Genomic DNA, 16,673 nt, shown 5'->3' on the forward strand with positions numbered 1-16,673 from the left:
TGGACTGGGGTAAAGCCAAACTGGAGAAAATGTGCTCGGTTCAGGTGGGAGTTAAGGGGTTAAAGAGACAGAGGCCTATTTCAAGACATTCACTACAGCCATTTTGAGAGAGACATTTTATACAAGGCAGTTATTCTAATTTACTGCATTTACAGACCAACAGAAGGTTTGTCATCATTGTAGTGTGATATAGACTGGTGCTATGGGACTGAAAAAAGCAGAACACCCCCTCTTTAACATCATTGCAAGCATAATATTCATGGTTTATTAATCCTCACTTCCAAAATTCATGCTCGGTCACTGCTGAGGCAAACACAAATGTGCCATAACTGGAGAAATATTTGCAGGACAGTGGATTCACAGTTTTAAAGCACCGTGAAGTAGAATAAAAACCTGTATGACCGGAACATCTCTGTAGTTCGGCCATGACCTTTTATTATAAGTAAATAGGTTAATTGCAACGCCAAAGCCAAAGCTCTGCTGGATGAATCTTCCAAAACAGGGCTGGGATTTTGAAGTAACGTGTCCATTGTCAATTATATCCTCAAATATATCGTGTTCATGATATTTCTTTTTCGTGATGTAGGTTTTAGGCCATATCGTCCTGCATTAGTGACCTGTAAAAGTGTGTGAAGTTGGCTCGGCTTATTTCAGAAGGGAATTACTCATGTTTATTATTACCTCATTAACCTCTTAACTCCCACCTGATTTTCTCCAGTTTGGCTTTACCCTAATCAAAAAGCTTCTTGGGAAAAAGCACCAAAACAGCCACAACAAAATGAGAAGAAAACAAGGATGTAAACGCAACAAAAATGACACAAAAATTCAACAAAAATGTGACAAAAAATTCAACAAAAATTCAACCAAAAATGGACAAAAATTTGACAAAAACTCAATAAAGAAATGTCAAAAATTCAACAAAAATGTGACAAAAACTCAACAAAAATGTGACAAAAACTCAACAAAAAAGTGACAAAAATTCAACAAAAATGTGACAAAAACTCAACAAAAAATGTCAAAAATTCAACAAAAAATTTACAAAAAATTCAACAAAAATGTGACAAAAACTCAACAAAAATGTGACAAAAACTCAACAAAAAAGTGACAAAAATTCAACAAAAATGTGACAAAAACTCAACAAAAAATGTCAAAAATTCAACAAAAAAGTTACAAAAAATCAACAAAAAGTGACAAAAACTCAACAAAAAGTGACAAAAAATCAACAAAAATGTGACAAAAACTCAACAAAAAAATGTCAAAAATTCTACAAAAAATTGACAAAAATTCAACAAAAAAGTGACTAAAATTCAACAAAAAATGTCAAAAATTCAACAAAAAATTTACAAAAAATTCAACAAAAATGTGACAAAAACTCAACAAAAAATGTCAAAAATTCAACAAAAAAGTTACAAAAAATCAACAAAAATGTGACAAAAACTCAACAAAAAATGTCAAAAATTCAACAAAAATGTGACAAAAATTCAACAAAAAGTGACAAAAACTCAACAAAAAGTGACAAAAAATCAACAAAAATGTGACAAAAACTCAACAAAAATGTGACAAAAAATCAACAAAAAAATGTCAAAAATTCAACAAAAATGTGACAAAAATTCAACAAAAAGTGACAAAAACTCAACAAAAAGTGACAAAAAATCAACAAAAATGTGACAAAAACTCAACAAAAAGTGACAAAAAATCAACAAAAAAATGTCAAAAATTCAACAAAAAATTGACAAAAATTCAACAAAAAAGTGACTAAAATTCAACAAAAATGTGACAAAAAAATGTCAAAAATTCAACAAAAAATTGACAAAAATTCAACAAAAATGCGACGAAAACTCAACGAAAAGTTTTGTGACGAAAATATAAAAAATAAAACATAAAAAAGGTGACACAACACAGCAACAACGCGAGGAAAAAGATCAGTTTTGTGGGTCTTAGCTTTCAAATGAGACCTATATAATGGCCAAAGAGGTTAATAATAAACACCTCTTGATATGAAGCGTTGCCTCCGATTTCTTGAATCCGTGAACAAATGGACTTATTTCAAGATGATTTTACTAATATCTAGACACATGACCCGTCACTGCACGAGTGAGAGTCCAGTAAACAAAGCTGCTTCTATTCCGGGTCTGTTTCTGCTTCACTCGAGGAGGTACGAGCCTCGAAAGGCGCCCCCTGCAGGGCGAGGTGAAAGGAGGCAGATCCATCAGGCTCAGACCACAGTGGACGAACCTGGATCTTAAAGATACATTTTTCTCGTGGTTGTCAGTGTGTTTTGGGCGAAGTGTTGGGTCGTCTCTGTGCGGTGAGTGATGGAGAGGCCGGGTCGTCCCGCGGAGCTGCAGGAGCAACGTACAGCTGAAAACAAAAGGCCCGGGACAGCAGAGAGAGGACCACACATGCACACACACACACACACGAACACACACACACACACACATGCACAGGGCAGAGGAGAGACATTCATCAGCGGCACTGGTGAAAACATGGAGCTCATGCAAAGACCACATTTCTGTTTGAACTGAAGGGAATCTCATTTGTCCAGCGGTTTCACAAGTCGCCAGTAACAAAGTAAACCCACTCCGGACTTAACCCCTTAACTCCCACCTGAACCCAGCACATTTACTCCAGTTTGGCTTTACCCCAATCCAAAAGCTTCTGGAAAAAAGGTGAGAAAATAGCAACAACTGAGACGAAAACAATGATGAAGATGTGACAAAAAAATGTGAAAAAAAGACGAAAATGACCAAAAAAAGACAAAAAAAAGACAAAAAAATGACAAAAAATGACAAAAAAAACGACAAAAAAATGACAAAAAAATGACAAAAAATGACAAAAAATAATAATAATAATAAAAAACGACAAAAAATGACAAAAAAAATGACAAAAAACAACAAAAAATGACAAAAAATGACAAAAATGTGACAAAAAAGACAAAAAAAAAACACAAAAAACCCACAAAAATGACAAAAAAGACCAAAATGACCACAAAAAAATGAACAAAAAAAGACAAAAAAATGACAAAAAAATGACAAAAAATGACAAAAATGTGACAAAAAAAGACAAAAAAAACCCACAAAAAAAACACAAAAAAAAGACTAAAATGACCAAAAAAAGACAAAAAAATGACAAAAAATGACAAAAAATGACAAAAAAAATGACATAAAAATGACAAAAAAAGTTACAAAAATGAGTTGAATACCCGCAAAAAAAAGATGAAAAAAAAATGTGATGACATGAGGAAAAAGATCCATTTTGGTGAGTTTTGTAGATCTTAGCTTTCAAATGAGGTGTTACACTGGCCTACAGGATTTGGGTAAAGCTGAACTGGAGAAAATGCTCTCGGTTCAGGCGGGAGTCAAGAGGTTAAAGGCCCTATTCCTGACTTTTGGATGACAAACACTGAAAGAAGAAGCCACAAAATTCAAATGTTGTGTCAAGATTTCACACGTCGCCCGAGTCGAAAGCAGCAGAGGCGTGTGCGGGTCAGACTCTGCATTTTACAGGACTTTCTATGCACTTTTATGCGGAAATCAACCCTAAAAAAACGACAAAACTACAGCTACGCAGTGTGTTATCAGACAAAAGCACCGGGCTACATTTTACATGAGCGTCTTTGAAACCTAAAAGTCGCTCGTCAGGTAAAGAAGGAAACGATGCGTGTCTCGTTTCATCTGTTTCCGATCGTTATTGCAGTGTTGAGTGTTGATGAAGCTGTGTCTGTCGTCATCACCGTGTCATGTGACTGGGATCATGTGACTGATCCAGATGTGTGTTTGCAGAGTGGTGGGCCCCGCCGTGACCTTCAAAGTCAGCCCGAACCATCAGAACGTGTCCACGGTGGACGTGGCCAACGTGGCAGGTACGTTCCAGTACGATCCAGGTCACACACACTTCAGTCTCTGGTGAATCCGGGCGCTCACAGTGACAGTGAAGGAGGCGGCCATTACTGCTGCGTCCTGAGCCACCTGAGCCCCCCACGCCGGGACATTCATCAAACACTCTTCACTCTTCACACACTGACGGACTCACGATCTGGAGAGTTCAGCATCCATTTGGAGATGTGTTGATCTGGAGTTTGAGTTTCTCCAGACTGAAACGGAGCCGCTGAAGTTATTCAACAAACTTCTGCTTTTCAGATCAGTAATTATTAACCCCTTAACTCCCACCTGAACCGAGCACTTTTTCTCCAGTTTGGCTTTAGCCCAATCAAAAAGCTTCTGGGAAAGAGCTGTGAAAATAGCAACAAAACTGAGACGAAAACAATGATGGAAATGTGACAAAAAAGTGACGAAAAATTTATGAAAAAGTGGCAAAAATGTCACAAAAATGTCACAAGAAATGGACAAAAAATTGACAAAAAAATGACAGAAATGTGACCAAAAAAATGACCAAAATGTGACAAAAAAATTACTAAAAATTGATAAAAATTTGACAAAACAATTACAGAAATGTGACAAAAAAATAACAAGAAAAACCTGATAAAAATATGACAAAAAATTGACAAAAAAGTATAAAAAAAATTGACAAAAACATAACAAGAATGTGATTAAAAAATTGACAAAAAATGACAGAAATGTGACAAAAAATGACAAAAATGTGATAAAAATTGGACAAAAAAATGAGCAAAATGTGACAAAAAATTTACAAAAAATTATTTTAAAAAATTGACAAAAAATGACAAAAATGTGACCAAAAAAATAACAAAAATGTGACAAAATTTTTTACAAAAAATGTGATAAAAATTTGAGAAAAAAATGTTAAAAAGTTGGAAAAATGAGTTGAATACCCAACAAAAAAATGATGGAAAAAAAAATCTGATGACGTGAGGAAAAAGATCCTCTCGGTTCAGGCGGGAGTTAAGAGGTTAAAATGCCTAATGTGAAAAATGAAGTTCTTACATTTGAACATCCCACTGTGAAATCAAAAACAACACTTGACACTTGGATTTTTGTGACTGTGATTTTCTTTACAGTCCATTTATATATTGCGTGTTCAAAAACAGGTCTTATTTTTGAGATTTTGTGGTCTTAAAAAGGTCTTAAAAAGTCTTAAACTTGACCTGTCCAACTCTGCAGATGTTCATCGTATTGAGGTTTGAGCTGAACCTCAGAGACAGATACGCTCCTCAATCAGACGTCACTGCAGGAGAATCAGTGTTGTTGTGTCACAGAATTATCATCAGGCGATTTTGTCTAAAATCCTGTGTATGAAGCTTCTAAACTGCAAATGTGTTGAAGTGTGACAGCAGGGGGCGCTCTATCGGAGGCATTCATATAAAAGACAAAAATCAACAGATTCCAAAACTAAAAATGTAAGTCTCTGGGCCAAACCTTGTGACTGGCGCAATCCGTGCGCAGCTCTAAACGCTACGTGGTGCACGCGCGATCTTGCACGTGGCGCAGGTTTTACGCTAAAGGCTGCGCCACAAAGAGAGGGCGTTATTTAAGAAAAAGAGGCGACTGAGGCTGGTTCATCACAAGCAGCACTCGGAGCTGCTCTTCTGTGGTAACCTTCACATTGTGTTCCTCTCTACATTGCACTGCCTTGTCTTCCTCTTTAGAATCGCCGTCAAATTGAAAACAAAAGCGAAATTGCCTTGAAAAGTCTGTTTGAGCGTCGGGTACGCACGGGTTTACTTTGATAGATCAACGTGCACACCCCTAACACAAAACAACAACAGTTTTCCATAAATAAACCACACGTGCCTCAAGTGCCACAACACCAGGTCTGATCTGAGTTTTAAGGTGACATTTCCCTCGTGTGTCAGTCTTTACCTCCTGATGATGCTCCTTGTGGAGCCACAGCTCAGTCCAAAAGAAAGAAGCACATTTTACAGGGAGCAGAGCAACTTTTATTTCCCCATTCAGCCGCTCCTGAATCCTGCAGCTGCAGCTCAAATGTTCCAATAGCTACAGTTTTCTTGCAACTGCTGCATAACTCTGCAACTCCTCCACAGCCGATATGACAGTGTCTGATAAGTTAAATCCTTTACATTTCGTAACTTTGTGCATTCGAACGGTGTCCAGCGCGAGGCTGCCTCTCTGTCCGCCCGCTCAGCTGGATCTGCAGCAGCGGAGGGACAGTTTTATTTCTTTCATCTTTATTAAACATTGCTCGGCACCACAACATGGCAATGTGAGTCTGTCCCCCCTCCTGTCCTGCCCACTTTTTGCGCCAGGTCTGACACTGAAGATTGCAAGTCGTCTGCTCTACAGCCTGTGCCATGAACCACATGATCTGGCCCTGTGTCTATTATGGTTCCAAATTTGTAATCAAAGTCTGCAACATAAAACATATAAAATAGTGACTTTTACTGTGTGGTTTCTCCGTTCCCTGAGGCTCATTTTAAAGCTCTGACTGAGCTTTTCCAGAGCAACAAACAGGAATGTGCTGTCACTTTAGGTTCTGGAGATATCGGCCTTTAATATAGCCAATATATAGTAAAATAATTAGTGCTGAGTACTTTAACAATACTGTTTACAATACTGAAACCTGAACGATATCGACACTAAAATATTACATCTATTTTAGAACCAGAAACCAGAACAATAATGTGTGGAAGATCTGCAAATGTACAACATCAGGTTCATCTCCAATGGAAAGAAATGAGTGAAAAATAGGGAATAATTTGGGGAAAATGGAATAAATAAGGAAGAAAATGAGGAGAAACAAAGGACCTGAGCTGTCGTGTTTCTGTTCTCTCCTTGTAAAATGAGGATGTGAATTGACAAAAATGACAAAAATTCAGCAAAAAAGTGTCAAAAATCCAGCAAAAAATGGCAAAAATCCAGCAAAAAAAAAGACAAAAATCCAGAAAAAAAGTCAAAAATCCTGAAAAAAAGTGACAAAAATCCAGCAAAAAATGACAAAAATCCAACAAAAAAATGACAAAAATCCAGAAAAAAAAGAGTCAAAAATCCAGAAAAAAAGTGACAAAAATCCAGCAAAAAATGACAAAAATCCAACAAAAAAATGACAAAAATCCAGCAAAAAAAAAGAAAAAAATCCAGCAAAAAAAAAGAAAAAAATCCAGCAAAAAATGACAAAAATCCAGCAAAAAAATTATGAAAATCCAGCAAAAAAGTGACAAAAATCCAGCAAAAAAGTGACAAAAATCTAGCAATAAATGACAAAAATCCAGCAAAAAAAATGACCAAAATCCAGCAAAAAAATGGCAAAAATCCAGCAAAAAAATGGCAAAAATCCAGCAATAAAAATTATAAAACTCCAGCAAAAAAAATGAAAAAAATCCAGCAAAAAATGACAAAAATCCAGCAAAAAAAAGGCAAAAATCCAGCAAAAAAAAAGGCAAAAATCCAGCAAAAAAAATGACAAAAATCAACAAACTAAGCACTGGACAGACGTGACACTGGGAGAGTTTATGATTCTGGATCTTTATTAAAAATACAACTGAATGAGTATTTTTGTGTATTAGTTTTGTGAATCACTGCCCCGGGGCTCTGTGTGGGTCTGCAGCCCGGCTTTGTGCTCTGGCTCTGGGGGCCACCGGGGGCAGCGTGTGTGGAGGAGGGGGGGGGGGGGGGCAGCGTGTGTGGAGGGGGGGGGACCAGGCATTGTCCCGGAGGTTTGGGGAGAGGGGGGTCCGATCGGGGGGGAAGGGCCCGGGGAAGGAGGCTCTGAATGGGCCGAGGTCAGGGTCACCAGCCCCTGTTTGTGCGACCGGGCTAATTACCATCACGTCCACGCGGTCACACAGGAGAGACGGTCACGAGTTTGTGTCCGTGTGGCTCTGAGGACACGCTGGATCTTCGCTCGTTTAAGTTTAGACCAAACTGAAGGGCAGAACATCAACGCATCATCTGCTTATTTCATCCAGTCAGAGAACCGAAAACCAACAGGTCCGCATGGTCTCTGAGAGGTCTCCACGGTCTCTGAGAGGTCTCCACGGTCTCTCAGAGGTCTCCATGGTCTCTGGGAGGTCTCCATGGTCTCTGAGAGGTCTCCACGGTCTCTGAGAGGTCTCCATGGTCTCTGGGAGGTCTCCACGGTCTCTGAGAGGTCTCCATGGTCTCTGAGAGGTCTCCATGGTCCATGGTCTCTGAGAGGTCTCCATGGTCTGCATCAAATTTAGCCTCTAAGCTCAAACACTAGCAAATAATCCTTGACCTTTCATGGGGTCGACTGTTATATCTCTGCAGCATTTGCCCAATTGGACCGTCCTTACCCAGGGAAAGGGAAGTGACATCACCAACAGCTGTTCTTCTTCTTTAAAGTTATTGGCAGACTGCAGGCAAACAAAAGTGCATGTCGCCCCCTACAGTACAGTGTCCAACAACAACATAGTGTCCAAATAAAGACATTTAAAAAAGAAAAATCCACATCACATTTCCCTTTAGTCTTATTTTATCTCCACAGCTGTTTCTTAAAGCTACAGCAGCAAATGATCCATGTGGCTTAAGTTTCTACTAAATGAAACAAAAGCACAAACTGCTTCCTTTAATCCGTTACTGATGCGTCTCTTTAACTCTGACATGTGACTGAGCTGTTGGGACGACGACATGGATTTATCACTTTTATAAAGTTTGGCTTGTGCAGAATCTTGTTCCATATTTTTATTATTAAATGTGCTCCTGTCAATCAACAGTGGTTGCTCATGAATCACTGAGGGTGGGGTCGAGGGGGGGGTTTGGTGCAGTGGCTTATGGGACGGCACATAGTTCCTAATCACCGGTTAGTTAGCATCAGAGGTCCCTATGCTAAAGTGGCTATAATAGTTAGCACCAGAGGTCCCTATGCTAAAGTGGCTATGATAGTTAGCATCAGAGGTCCCTATGCTAAAGTGGCTATGATAGTTAGCATCAGAGGTCCCTATGCTAAAGTGGCTATGATAGTTAGCACCAGAGGTCCCTATGCTAAAGTGGCTATGATAGTTAGCACCAGAGGTCTCTATGCTAAAGTGGCTATGATAGTTAGCACCAGAGGTCCCTATGCTAAAGTGGCTATGATAGTTAGCACCAGAGGTCCCTATGCTAAAGTGGCTATGATAGTTAGCACCAGAGGTCCCTATGCTAAAGTGGCTATGATAGTTAGCATCAGAGGTCCCTATGCTAAAGTGGCTATGATAGTTAGCATCAGAGGTCCCTATACTAAAGTGGCCATGATAGTTAGCATCGAGGCTCCTCCCCCTAACTCCTTTCTAACCGACAGACCAATTCGGAGGCTTCTGATCATGGCGGACGCTGACACACATCCGGTTTGGCGTAAGAGCTCTTACCAGTCTTGCCTTGTCAGTTTTCCACCTGCCAGATGTTTTTCCTTTACGTATCGTCTGGATGATTTGTTTGAGTTCCTGTGATTGACAGTTACATTAACCAAGGAAGTTAGTACGGCAGCATTTTTGAAAGAATCAGACTTGTTTTTTCCTTCCTCTGTTTTGATGGAACCTTAACAAATGAAACACAGATTCTTTCACCTGCAGCCTTAAAGCTGTGATTTGGTGCTTCTGCCTGTGTGAGGCTTCAGAGCCGCTTCTGTCCGTGTGGAGGTGAGGCTCCGCCGGCGTCTGATGAAAATGGCCTCAGTCTCGGCTCTGATTGCAGCGATTCAAGAGCTCCGAGTCTGATTAGACGAGCTCTCGAGTGCCTCCTCCTCCTCCTCCTCCTCATCACTCCATCCTTCTGTCTCTGCGGCTTTTCTCTTAAGGCGAACGAGGGGAAAGACGAATGTGGAGATGAAACGGTTTCCTAGTTTTCCTATAAAAACGGACAAAATCTCGATAATGGACAGAGCCAGGTTTAAATGTAAGGTTTTATTTTGTGATATATTAGTTACAAATACAAATAAATCCATCAGGAATCATGTGTATGTGTAAAAATCTTCCAAAGTAAAGTGTGGAGTCTCATGGAGCAACTAAAGGTCAGATGTTAAAGTTTAGTCCCTTTGTCCGCTGCCGTCTCCCACACAGGAAATGACCATATTTGGATTACAGCGTCGTCTCGTGCTACACGTGGATACCAAACATGTCAGTATTTGTGAATGAAAGACCAAGGAGACACAGACTTTTCTCGGCTCTTTGTTAACCTCTTAACTCCCACCTGAACATGTTTTCTCCTGTTCTCCAAATTCTGCCAATCTAAAATCTTCTTCAAAACAGAGGCAAAAAACTAGAAGAAAATGAGGATGTAAATTGACAAAAATGACAAAAATCCAGCGAAAAATGACAAAAATCCAGCAAAAAATTGTAAAAATCCAGCAAAAAAAAAGACAAAAATAAGGCAAAAAAAAGGTAAAAATCCAGCAAAAAATGTTAAAAAACCAGCAAAAAAATGACAAAAATCCAGCAAAAAAAAGGTAAAAATCCAGCAAAAAAGTGACAAAAATAAAGCAAAAAAAAGGCAAAAATCCAGCAAAAAAAAGACAAAAATCAAGCAAAAAAAGGTAAAAATCCAGCAAAAAATTGTAAAAATCCAGCAAAAAAAAAGACAAAAATCCAGCAAAAAATGACAAAAATCCAGCAAAAAAGTGACAAAAATCCAGCAAAAAATGGCAAAAATTTAGCAAAAAAGTGACAAAAATCCAGCAAAAAAGTGACAAAAATCCAGCAAAAAATGGTAAAAATTTAGCAAAAAAGTGACAAAAATCCAGCAAAAAATGACAAAAATCCAGCAAAAAAGTGACAAAAATCCAGCAAAAAATGGCAAAAATTTAGCAAAAAAGTGACAAAAATCCAGCAAAAAAGTGACAAAAATCCAGCAAAAAATGGCAAAAATTTAGCAAAAAAGTGACAAAAATCCAGCCACAAAGTGACAAAAATCCAGCAAAAAATGGTAAAAATCCAGCAAAAAAAGTGACAAAAATCCAGGAAAAAATGGTAAAAATTTAGCAAAAAAGTGACAAAAATCCAGCAAAAAAGTGACAAAAATCCAGCAAAAAATGGCAAAAATTTAGCAAAAAAGTGACAAAAATCCAGCAAAAAAGTGACAAAAATCCAGCAAAAAATGGTAAAAATCCAGCAAAAAAAGTGACAAAAATCCAGCAAAAAAGTGACAAAAATCCAGCAAAAAATTGTAAAAATCCAGCAAAAAAGTGACAAAAATCCAGCAAAAAATGGTAAAAATCCAGCAAAAAATGGTAAAAATCCAGCAAAAAATGGTAAAAATCCAGCAAAAAAAGTGACAAAAATCCAGCAAAAAAGTGACAAAAATCCAGCAAAAAAGTGACAAAAATCCAGCAAAAAAATGACAAAAATCCAGCAAAAAAATGACAAAAATCCAGCAAAAAATGGTAAAAATCCAGCAAAAAAATGACAAAAATCCAGCAAAAAAAATGACAAAAATCCAGCAAAAAATGACAAAAATCCAGCAAAAAAATGACAAAAATCCAGCAAAAAAAATGACAAAAATCCAGCAAAAAAGTGACAAAAATCCAGCAAAAAAAAGGTAAAATCCAGCAAAAAAAGACAAAAATCCAGCAAAAAAATGACAAAAATCCAGCAAAAAAATGTGACAAAAATGCATCAAAAAAGTAACAAAAGTGCCATTAAAAAGTGACAAAAACACATAAGGGAAATAAAAAGTGAGGACAATGGCAAAGAGAATGCCTTTGCTTTTGGTGGTCAGAGGTTAAAATAAAGCGTGTTTAGTAAATCTGTTTGAAGCTGGATCTGAATTCTGCTGTTCTCGTTTTCTTCATAAACAGACTTTGTTTCCGCCTCTGGATGAAACGCCTTGTTCTTCATTGTAAACATGAATAATCACAGCTTTTACTTCCTGCTCCAGTTCAGAAGGTTTTTTAGACAAAGGCGAAGTTTAAAAACCGACATTTTTAGCTTCGTCTTCAAAGTCTCGCAGTCGTGTTTCTGCATAATTAATGAGCTCGGCCTCGGATTCACACACGAGTTCTTCATCAGACTTTGGAGCAAATTTAAGCAGCAGGTCATTTATTTGCCTTAAAAGATCCAAACGTCTCTGTTTTGTGGAATAGTTTTAAACATTTCTCGTGGACAAACTCAAAGCTCTGTTTTTCATTAAATCTGTATCTGGAGCTGAAAGTGGCTCTGGCTTCAGCGCGTCTTGATTGACACATCGGGGACTCTCTTCACAAGTGTTGCATTAGCACCTCCAAGTGTAAATCGCTTTTGTTCTGCTCCAGGAGCTGGAGACGAGAAGGAGGGAATCCCACAGGAACTAGAACCAGGTCTAAACCAGGTCTAAACCAGGGCTAAACCAGGGCTAAACCAGGACTAAACCAGGGCTAAACCAGGACTAAACCAGGACTAAACCAGGACTAAACCAGGACTAAACCAGGGCTAAACCAGGACTAAACCAGGACTAAACCAGGGCTAAACCAGGACTAAACCAGGGCTAAACCAGGACTAAACCAGGGCTAAACCAGGACTAGAACCAGGTCTAAACCAGGGCTAAACCAGGTCTAAACCAGGGCTAAACCAGGACTAAACCAGGACTAAACCAGGTCTAAACCAGGGCTAAACCAGGTCTAAACCAGGACTAAACCAGGTCTAAACCAGGGCTAAACCAGGGCTAAACCAGGACTAAACCAGGGCTAAACCAGGACTAAACCAGGACTAAACCAGGTCTAAACCAGGACTAAACCAGGTCTAAACCAGGGCTAAACCAGGACTAAACCAGGGCTAAACCAGGACTAAACCAGGACTAAACCAGGACTAAACCAGGACTAAACCAGGACTTAGCACCTCCAAGTGTAAATCGCTTTTGTTCTGCTCCAGGAGCTGGAGACGTGAAGGAGGGAATCCCACAGGGACTAAACCAGGTCTAAACCAGGACTAAACCAGGACTAAACCAGGGCTAAACCAGGACTAAACCAGGTCTAAACCAGGACTAAACCAGGACTAAACCAGGGCTAAACCAGGACTAAACCAGTACTAAACCAGGACTTAGCACCTCCAAGTGTAAATCGCTTTTGTTCTGCTCCAGGAGCTGGAGACGTGAAGGAGGGAATCCCACAGGGACTAAACCAGGTCTAAACCAGGTCTAAACCAGGTCTAAACCAGAGCTAAACCAGGACTGAACCAAAAGAGAGTTTCAGCCTCTTTGTTTCCCTCCAATGATTCTGGAGCAGGTTTTGTTTTTATCTTTCATAGATAAACTCTTACCAGCCTTTGAACCAGCAGGTAAAGTTCTCTGCTCGTCATGTTTAAGTCAAAGAGCTCGTCACCGTTACGCTATCGTCATTAAAGAAGGTGCGTCAATGAAATGATATTAGTGTAGTCGAAACAATAATAATGTCATTTTTTCCTCATTTTTTTAATCACATTTTTGTCACATTTTTGTCATTTTTTTGTCATTTTTTTGTCATTTTTTGTCATTTTTTGTCATTTTTTTGTCACATTTTTTTCATTTTTTCGTCACATTTTTTGTCATTTTTTGTCACATTTTTGTAATTTTTTAGTCAATTTCTTGTGACATTTTTGTGACATTTTTTCGTCACTTTTTTGTCATATTTTTGTAATTTTTTAGTTCCATTTTTTGTCATAATTTTGTCACATTTTTATCATTTTTTTTGTCACATTTTTATCATTTTTTTCGTCATTTTTTTGTCAATTTCTTGTGACATTTTTGTGACATTTTTCGTCACTTTTTTGTCAATGTTTTCTCACTTTTTTGTCACACTTCCATAACTTTTTCCGTCTCAGTTCTGTCGCTATTCTCACACCTTTTTCCCAGAAGCTTTTGGATTGGGGTAAAGCCAAACTGGAGAAAAAGTGCTCGCTTCAGGTGGGAGTTAAGGGGTTGAATCAGTTATTGCAACGTCTTCAAGAAGGTCCCAGGTTCAATTCCTTTCTGTGTCCAGCCCAAACACACACTTTTCCTCTTCTTTAAAGTCGTGTATCTTGAATCAGGGGAGATTCAAGATACAAGACACACTGCTGATGTGACCCAGCCCTAAACCCGGACTAAGACGAGTCTAATCCAGGACTCTCCTTCTCAGACTTTCGTCCTTTCAGAATAAAAGCCTCTGAAAGCCGCAGCTGCGTCGGTATCTCCCGATGATTAGCGTTGTATTTGTGCCGGTGTAATATCCTGCCGTGGCCCGGCTGTTTGCGCCCGTGAAAGAGATGCTTTGATATTCGGACGAGCTGGACCGGGACAGTTACGGGGGACAGTGCGGAGCCAGGCGCTTGTTTCGCCGCCGATCGATGCGGCTCCTACCTGAGCGCTAATTAAAAAGATAAGAGCGGTTTGAAGACGCTCTCACGGCCGCGGAATATTAAACACGTCCTCCTGATGTGGGTTTAAACACGAATCTCCTCCTGTGGTTCAGTTTTATTCACAGACTTTGAGCTGATTTACTCTCAGTCCGGTCGGTTTATTCCAGGTTTAATCAGATTCAGGATCTTTCAAACTCCAGTTGTTCTTGTTTAACAGTAACAGTGGATTTCAGGGGATCCGCCTCCAGTGCTTTAACCTGTTAACTCCCACCTGAACGGATCCCATTTTATCCAGTTTGGCTTTACCCGAATCAGAAAGCTTCTTGGGGAAAAAAGCACCAAAACAGCCACAAAAAATGAGAAGAAAACAAGGATGTAAACGCAGCAAAAAAAAAAGACAAAAACTGAACAAAAATGAGACAAAAACTCAATAAAAATGTGACAAAGTGACTTAATTTTTTTTTTTTTAATGTGAGAAAAACGCAACCAAAAAGTGACGAAAATTCAACAAAAAATGACAAAAATGTGACAAAAATTCAACAAAAATTCAACAAAAATGTGACGAAAACTCAACCAAAATGTGACAAAAATGTGACGAAAACTCAACCAAAAAGTGACAAAAATGTGACAAAAATATGACGAAAACTCAACCAAAAAATGACAAAAAGTTAACAAAAATGTGACAAAAATGTGACAAAAATTCAACAAAAATTCAACAAAAATTAAACAAAAATTAAACAAAAATTAAACAAAAAGTCAACCATCAAGTGACAAAATTTTTTAAAACAATGTGAGAAAAACGCAACCAAAAAGTGACAAAAATGTGACAAAAATGTGACAAAAATTCAACAAAAATTCAACCAAAATTCAACCAAAAAGTGACAAAAATATGACAAAAACTCAACCAAAAAGTGACAAAAATGTGACAAAAATGTGACAAAAATTCAACAAAAATTCAACAAAAATTCAACAAAAATTCAACCAAAAAGTGACAAAAATATGACATTTTTGTGTCAAATTTTTATCATTTTTTCGTCAATTTTTTGTCAATTTCTTGTGACATTTTCGTGACATTTTTGCCACTTTTTCATCAATGTTTTCTCACTTTTTTGTCACATTTCCATCATTTATTCCATCTCAGTTTTGTTGCTATTTTCACACCTTTTTCCCAGAAGCTTTTGGATTGGGGTAAAGCCAAACTGGAGAAAATGTGCTCGGTTCACGTGGAAAGTTAAGGGGTTAAATCAGTTATTGCAATGTCTCCAAGAAGGTCCCGGGTTCAATTCCTTTCTGTGTCCAGCCCAAACACACACTTTTCCTCTTGTTTAAAGACTGTGGGCCTTGTGTTGAAAGGTTTGCCCACACACTGGACATTACGGTCGTCCTCCCGTCGATCTGGCAGGTTTTAACCGCGGTGACCCCACAGAAGCGGCGTTTCATGGGCGTTTTATCGGCGCTAAAGGCCCGTTTTCCTCTCGCTCTCGCTCATATTCACATGTTTATGCAGATCTGCGGCGCTGGCTCCTTCACAGACCGCTGGCACCAACACCGGCGTCCCAGAGCGCTTTGTTTTTGGACAGAGAAGCCCGACTGAACAGAGACGTAGGAGGACGTGACTCACAGCCACAAACGCACCTGCTGCAGCGGGACGGGAACCTGATGCCCTCCCAGCGGCTCCAGCGCTTGGCCTTGGCCCGAAGCCGCTCTCAGAGAAACACAGCATTAATATTCAGAAGAACACATTCCAAACAGCATCGTATCTGAGCGATTATCTGCTTCACCAGCCTGATCGTGGACTGTAAAGTGATCGGACTGATGTGGCCGCTGGCTCCGGAAGCTCCGATGGACTGTCCATTTAAACTTTTCTTTAAACTCTTAACTCTCGCCTGAACATGTTTTCTCCTGTTCTCCAAATTCTCCACATCTAAAAGCTTCTTCAAAACAGGGATAAAAAAGAAAAAAAGAAAATGAGGATGTAAACAGAAAAAAAAGGACTAACAAGTGACCCAAAAAAAATACAAAAATCCAGCAAAAAAAAGACAAAAAATCCAACAAAAAAAGACAAAAATCCAGCAAAAAAAAGAAAAAAAATCCAACAAAAAAGACAAAAATCCAGCAAAAAAAAGAAAAAAAATCCAACAAAAAAAAGACAAAAATCCAACAAAAAAAGACAAAAATCCAGATTTTTTTTTTTTACAAAAATCCAGCAAAAAAGTGACGAAAATCCAGCAAAAAAGTGACAAAAATCCAGCAAAAAAAGACAAAAATCCAGCAAAAAAGTGACGAAAATCCAGCAAAAAAATGACAAAAATCCAGCAAAAAAAAGACAAAAATCCAGCAAAAAAAAGACAAAAATCCAGCAAAAAAAAGACAAAAATCCAGCAAAAAAAAGGCAAAAATCAAACAAAAAAAAGACAAAAATCCAGCAAAAAAAAGACAAAAATCCAGCAAAAAAGTGACAAAAATCCAGCAAAAAAAGACAAAAATCCAGCAAAAAAGTGACGAAAATCCAGCAAAA

General features: G+C 38.5%; 2 protein-coding genes across 2 annotated transcripts in view; both read left to right on the forward strand.

Moving 5' to 3' along the window:
* Positions 1-16,673, forward strand: part of esyt2a (extended synaptotagmin-like protein 2a) — a 236,713-nt gene that overhangs the window by 85,048 nt on the left and 134,992 nt on the right. The gene's annotated exons all lie outside the window — the stretch shown is intronic.
* Positions 1-16,673, forward strand: part of LOC306966780 (receptor-type tyrosine-protein phosphatase N2-like) — a 138,265-nt gene that overhangs the window by 26,098 nt on the left and 95,494 nt on the right. The window contains exon 10 of the mRNA XM_079561597.1: positions 3,786-3,865. Within this exon, the coding sequence (XP_079417723.1) occupies positions 3,786-3,865 (80 nt within the window). The remainder of the gene's footprint in view (positions 1-3,785; positions 3,866-16,673) is intronic.

This window comes from Gobius niger (assembly GCF_951799975.1).
Source record: "Gobius niger genome assembly, chromosome: 8".
Classification (NCBI taxonomy): Eukaryota; Metazoa; Chordata; class Actinopteri; order Gobiiformes; family Gobiidae; genus Gobius; species Gobius niger.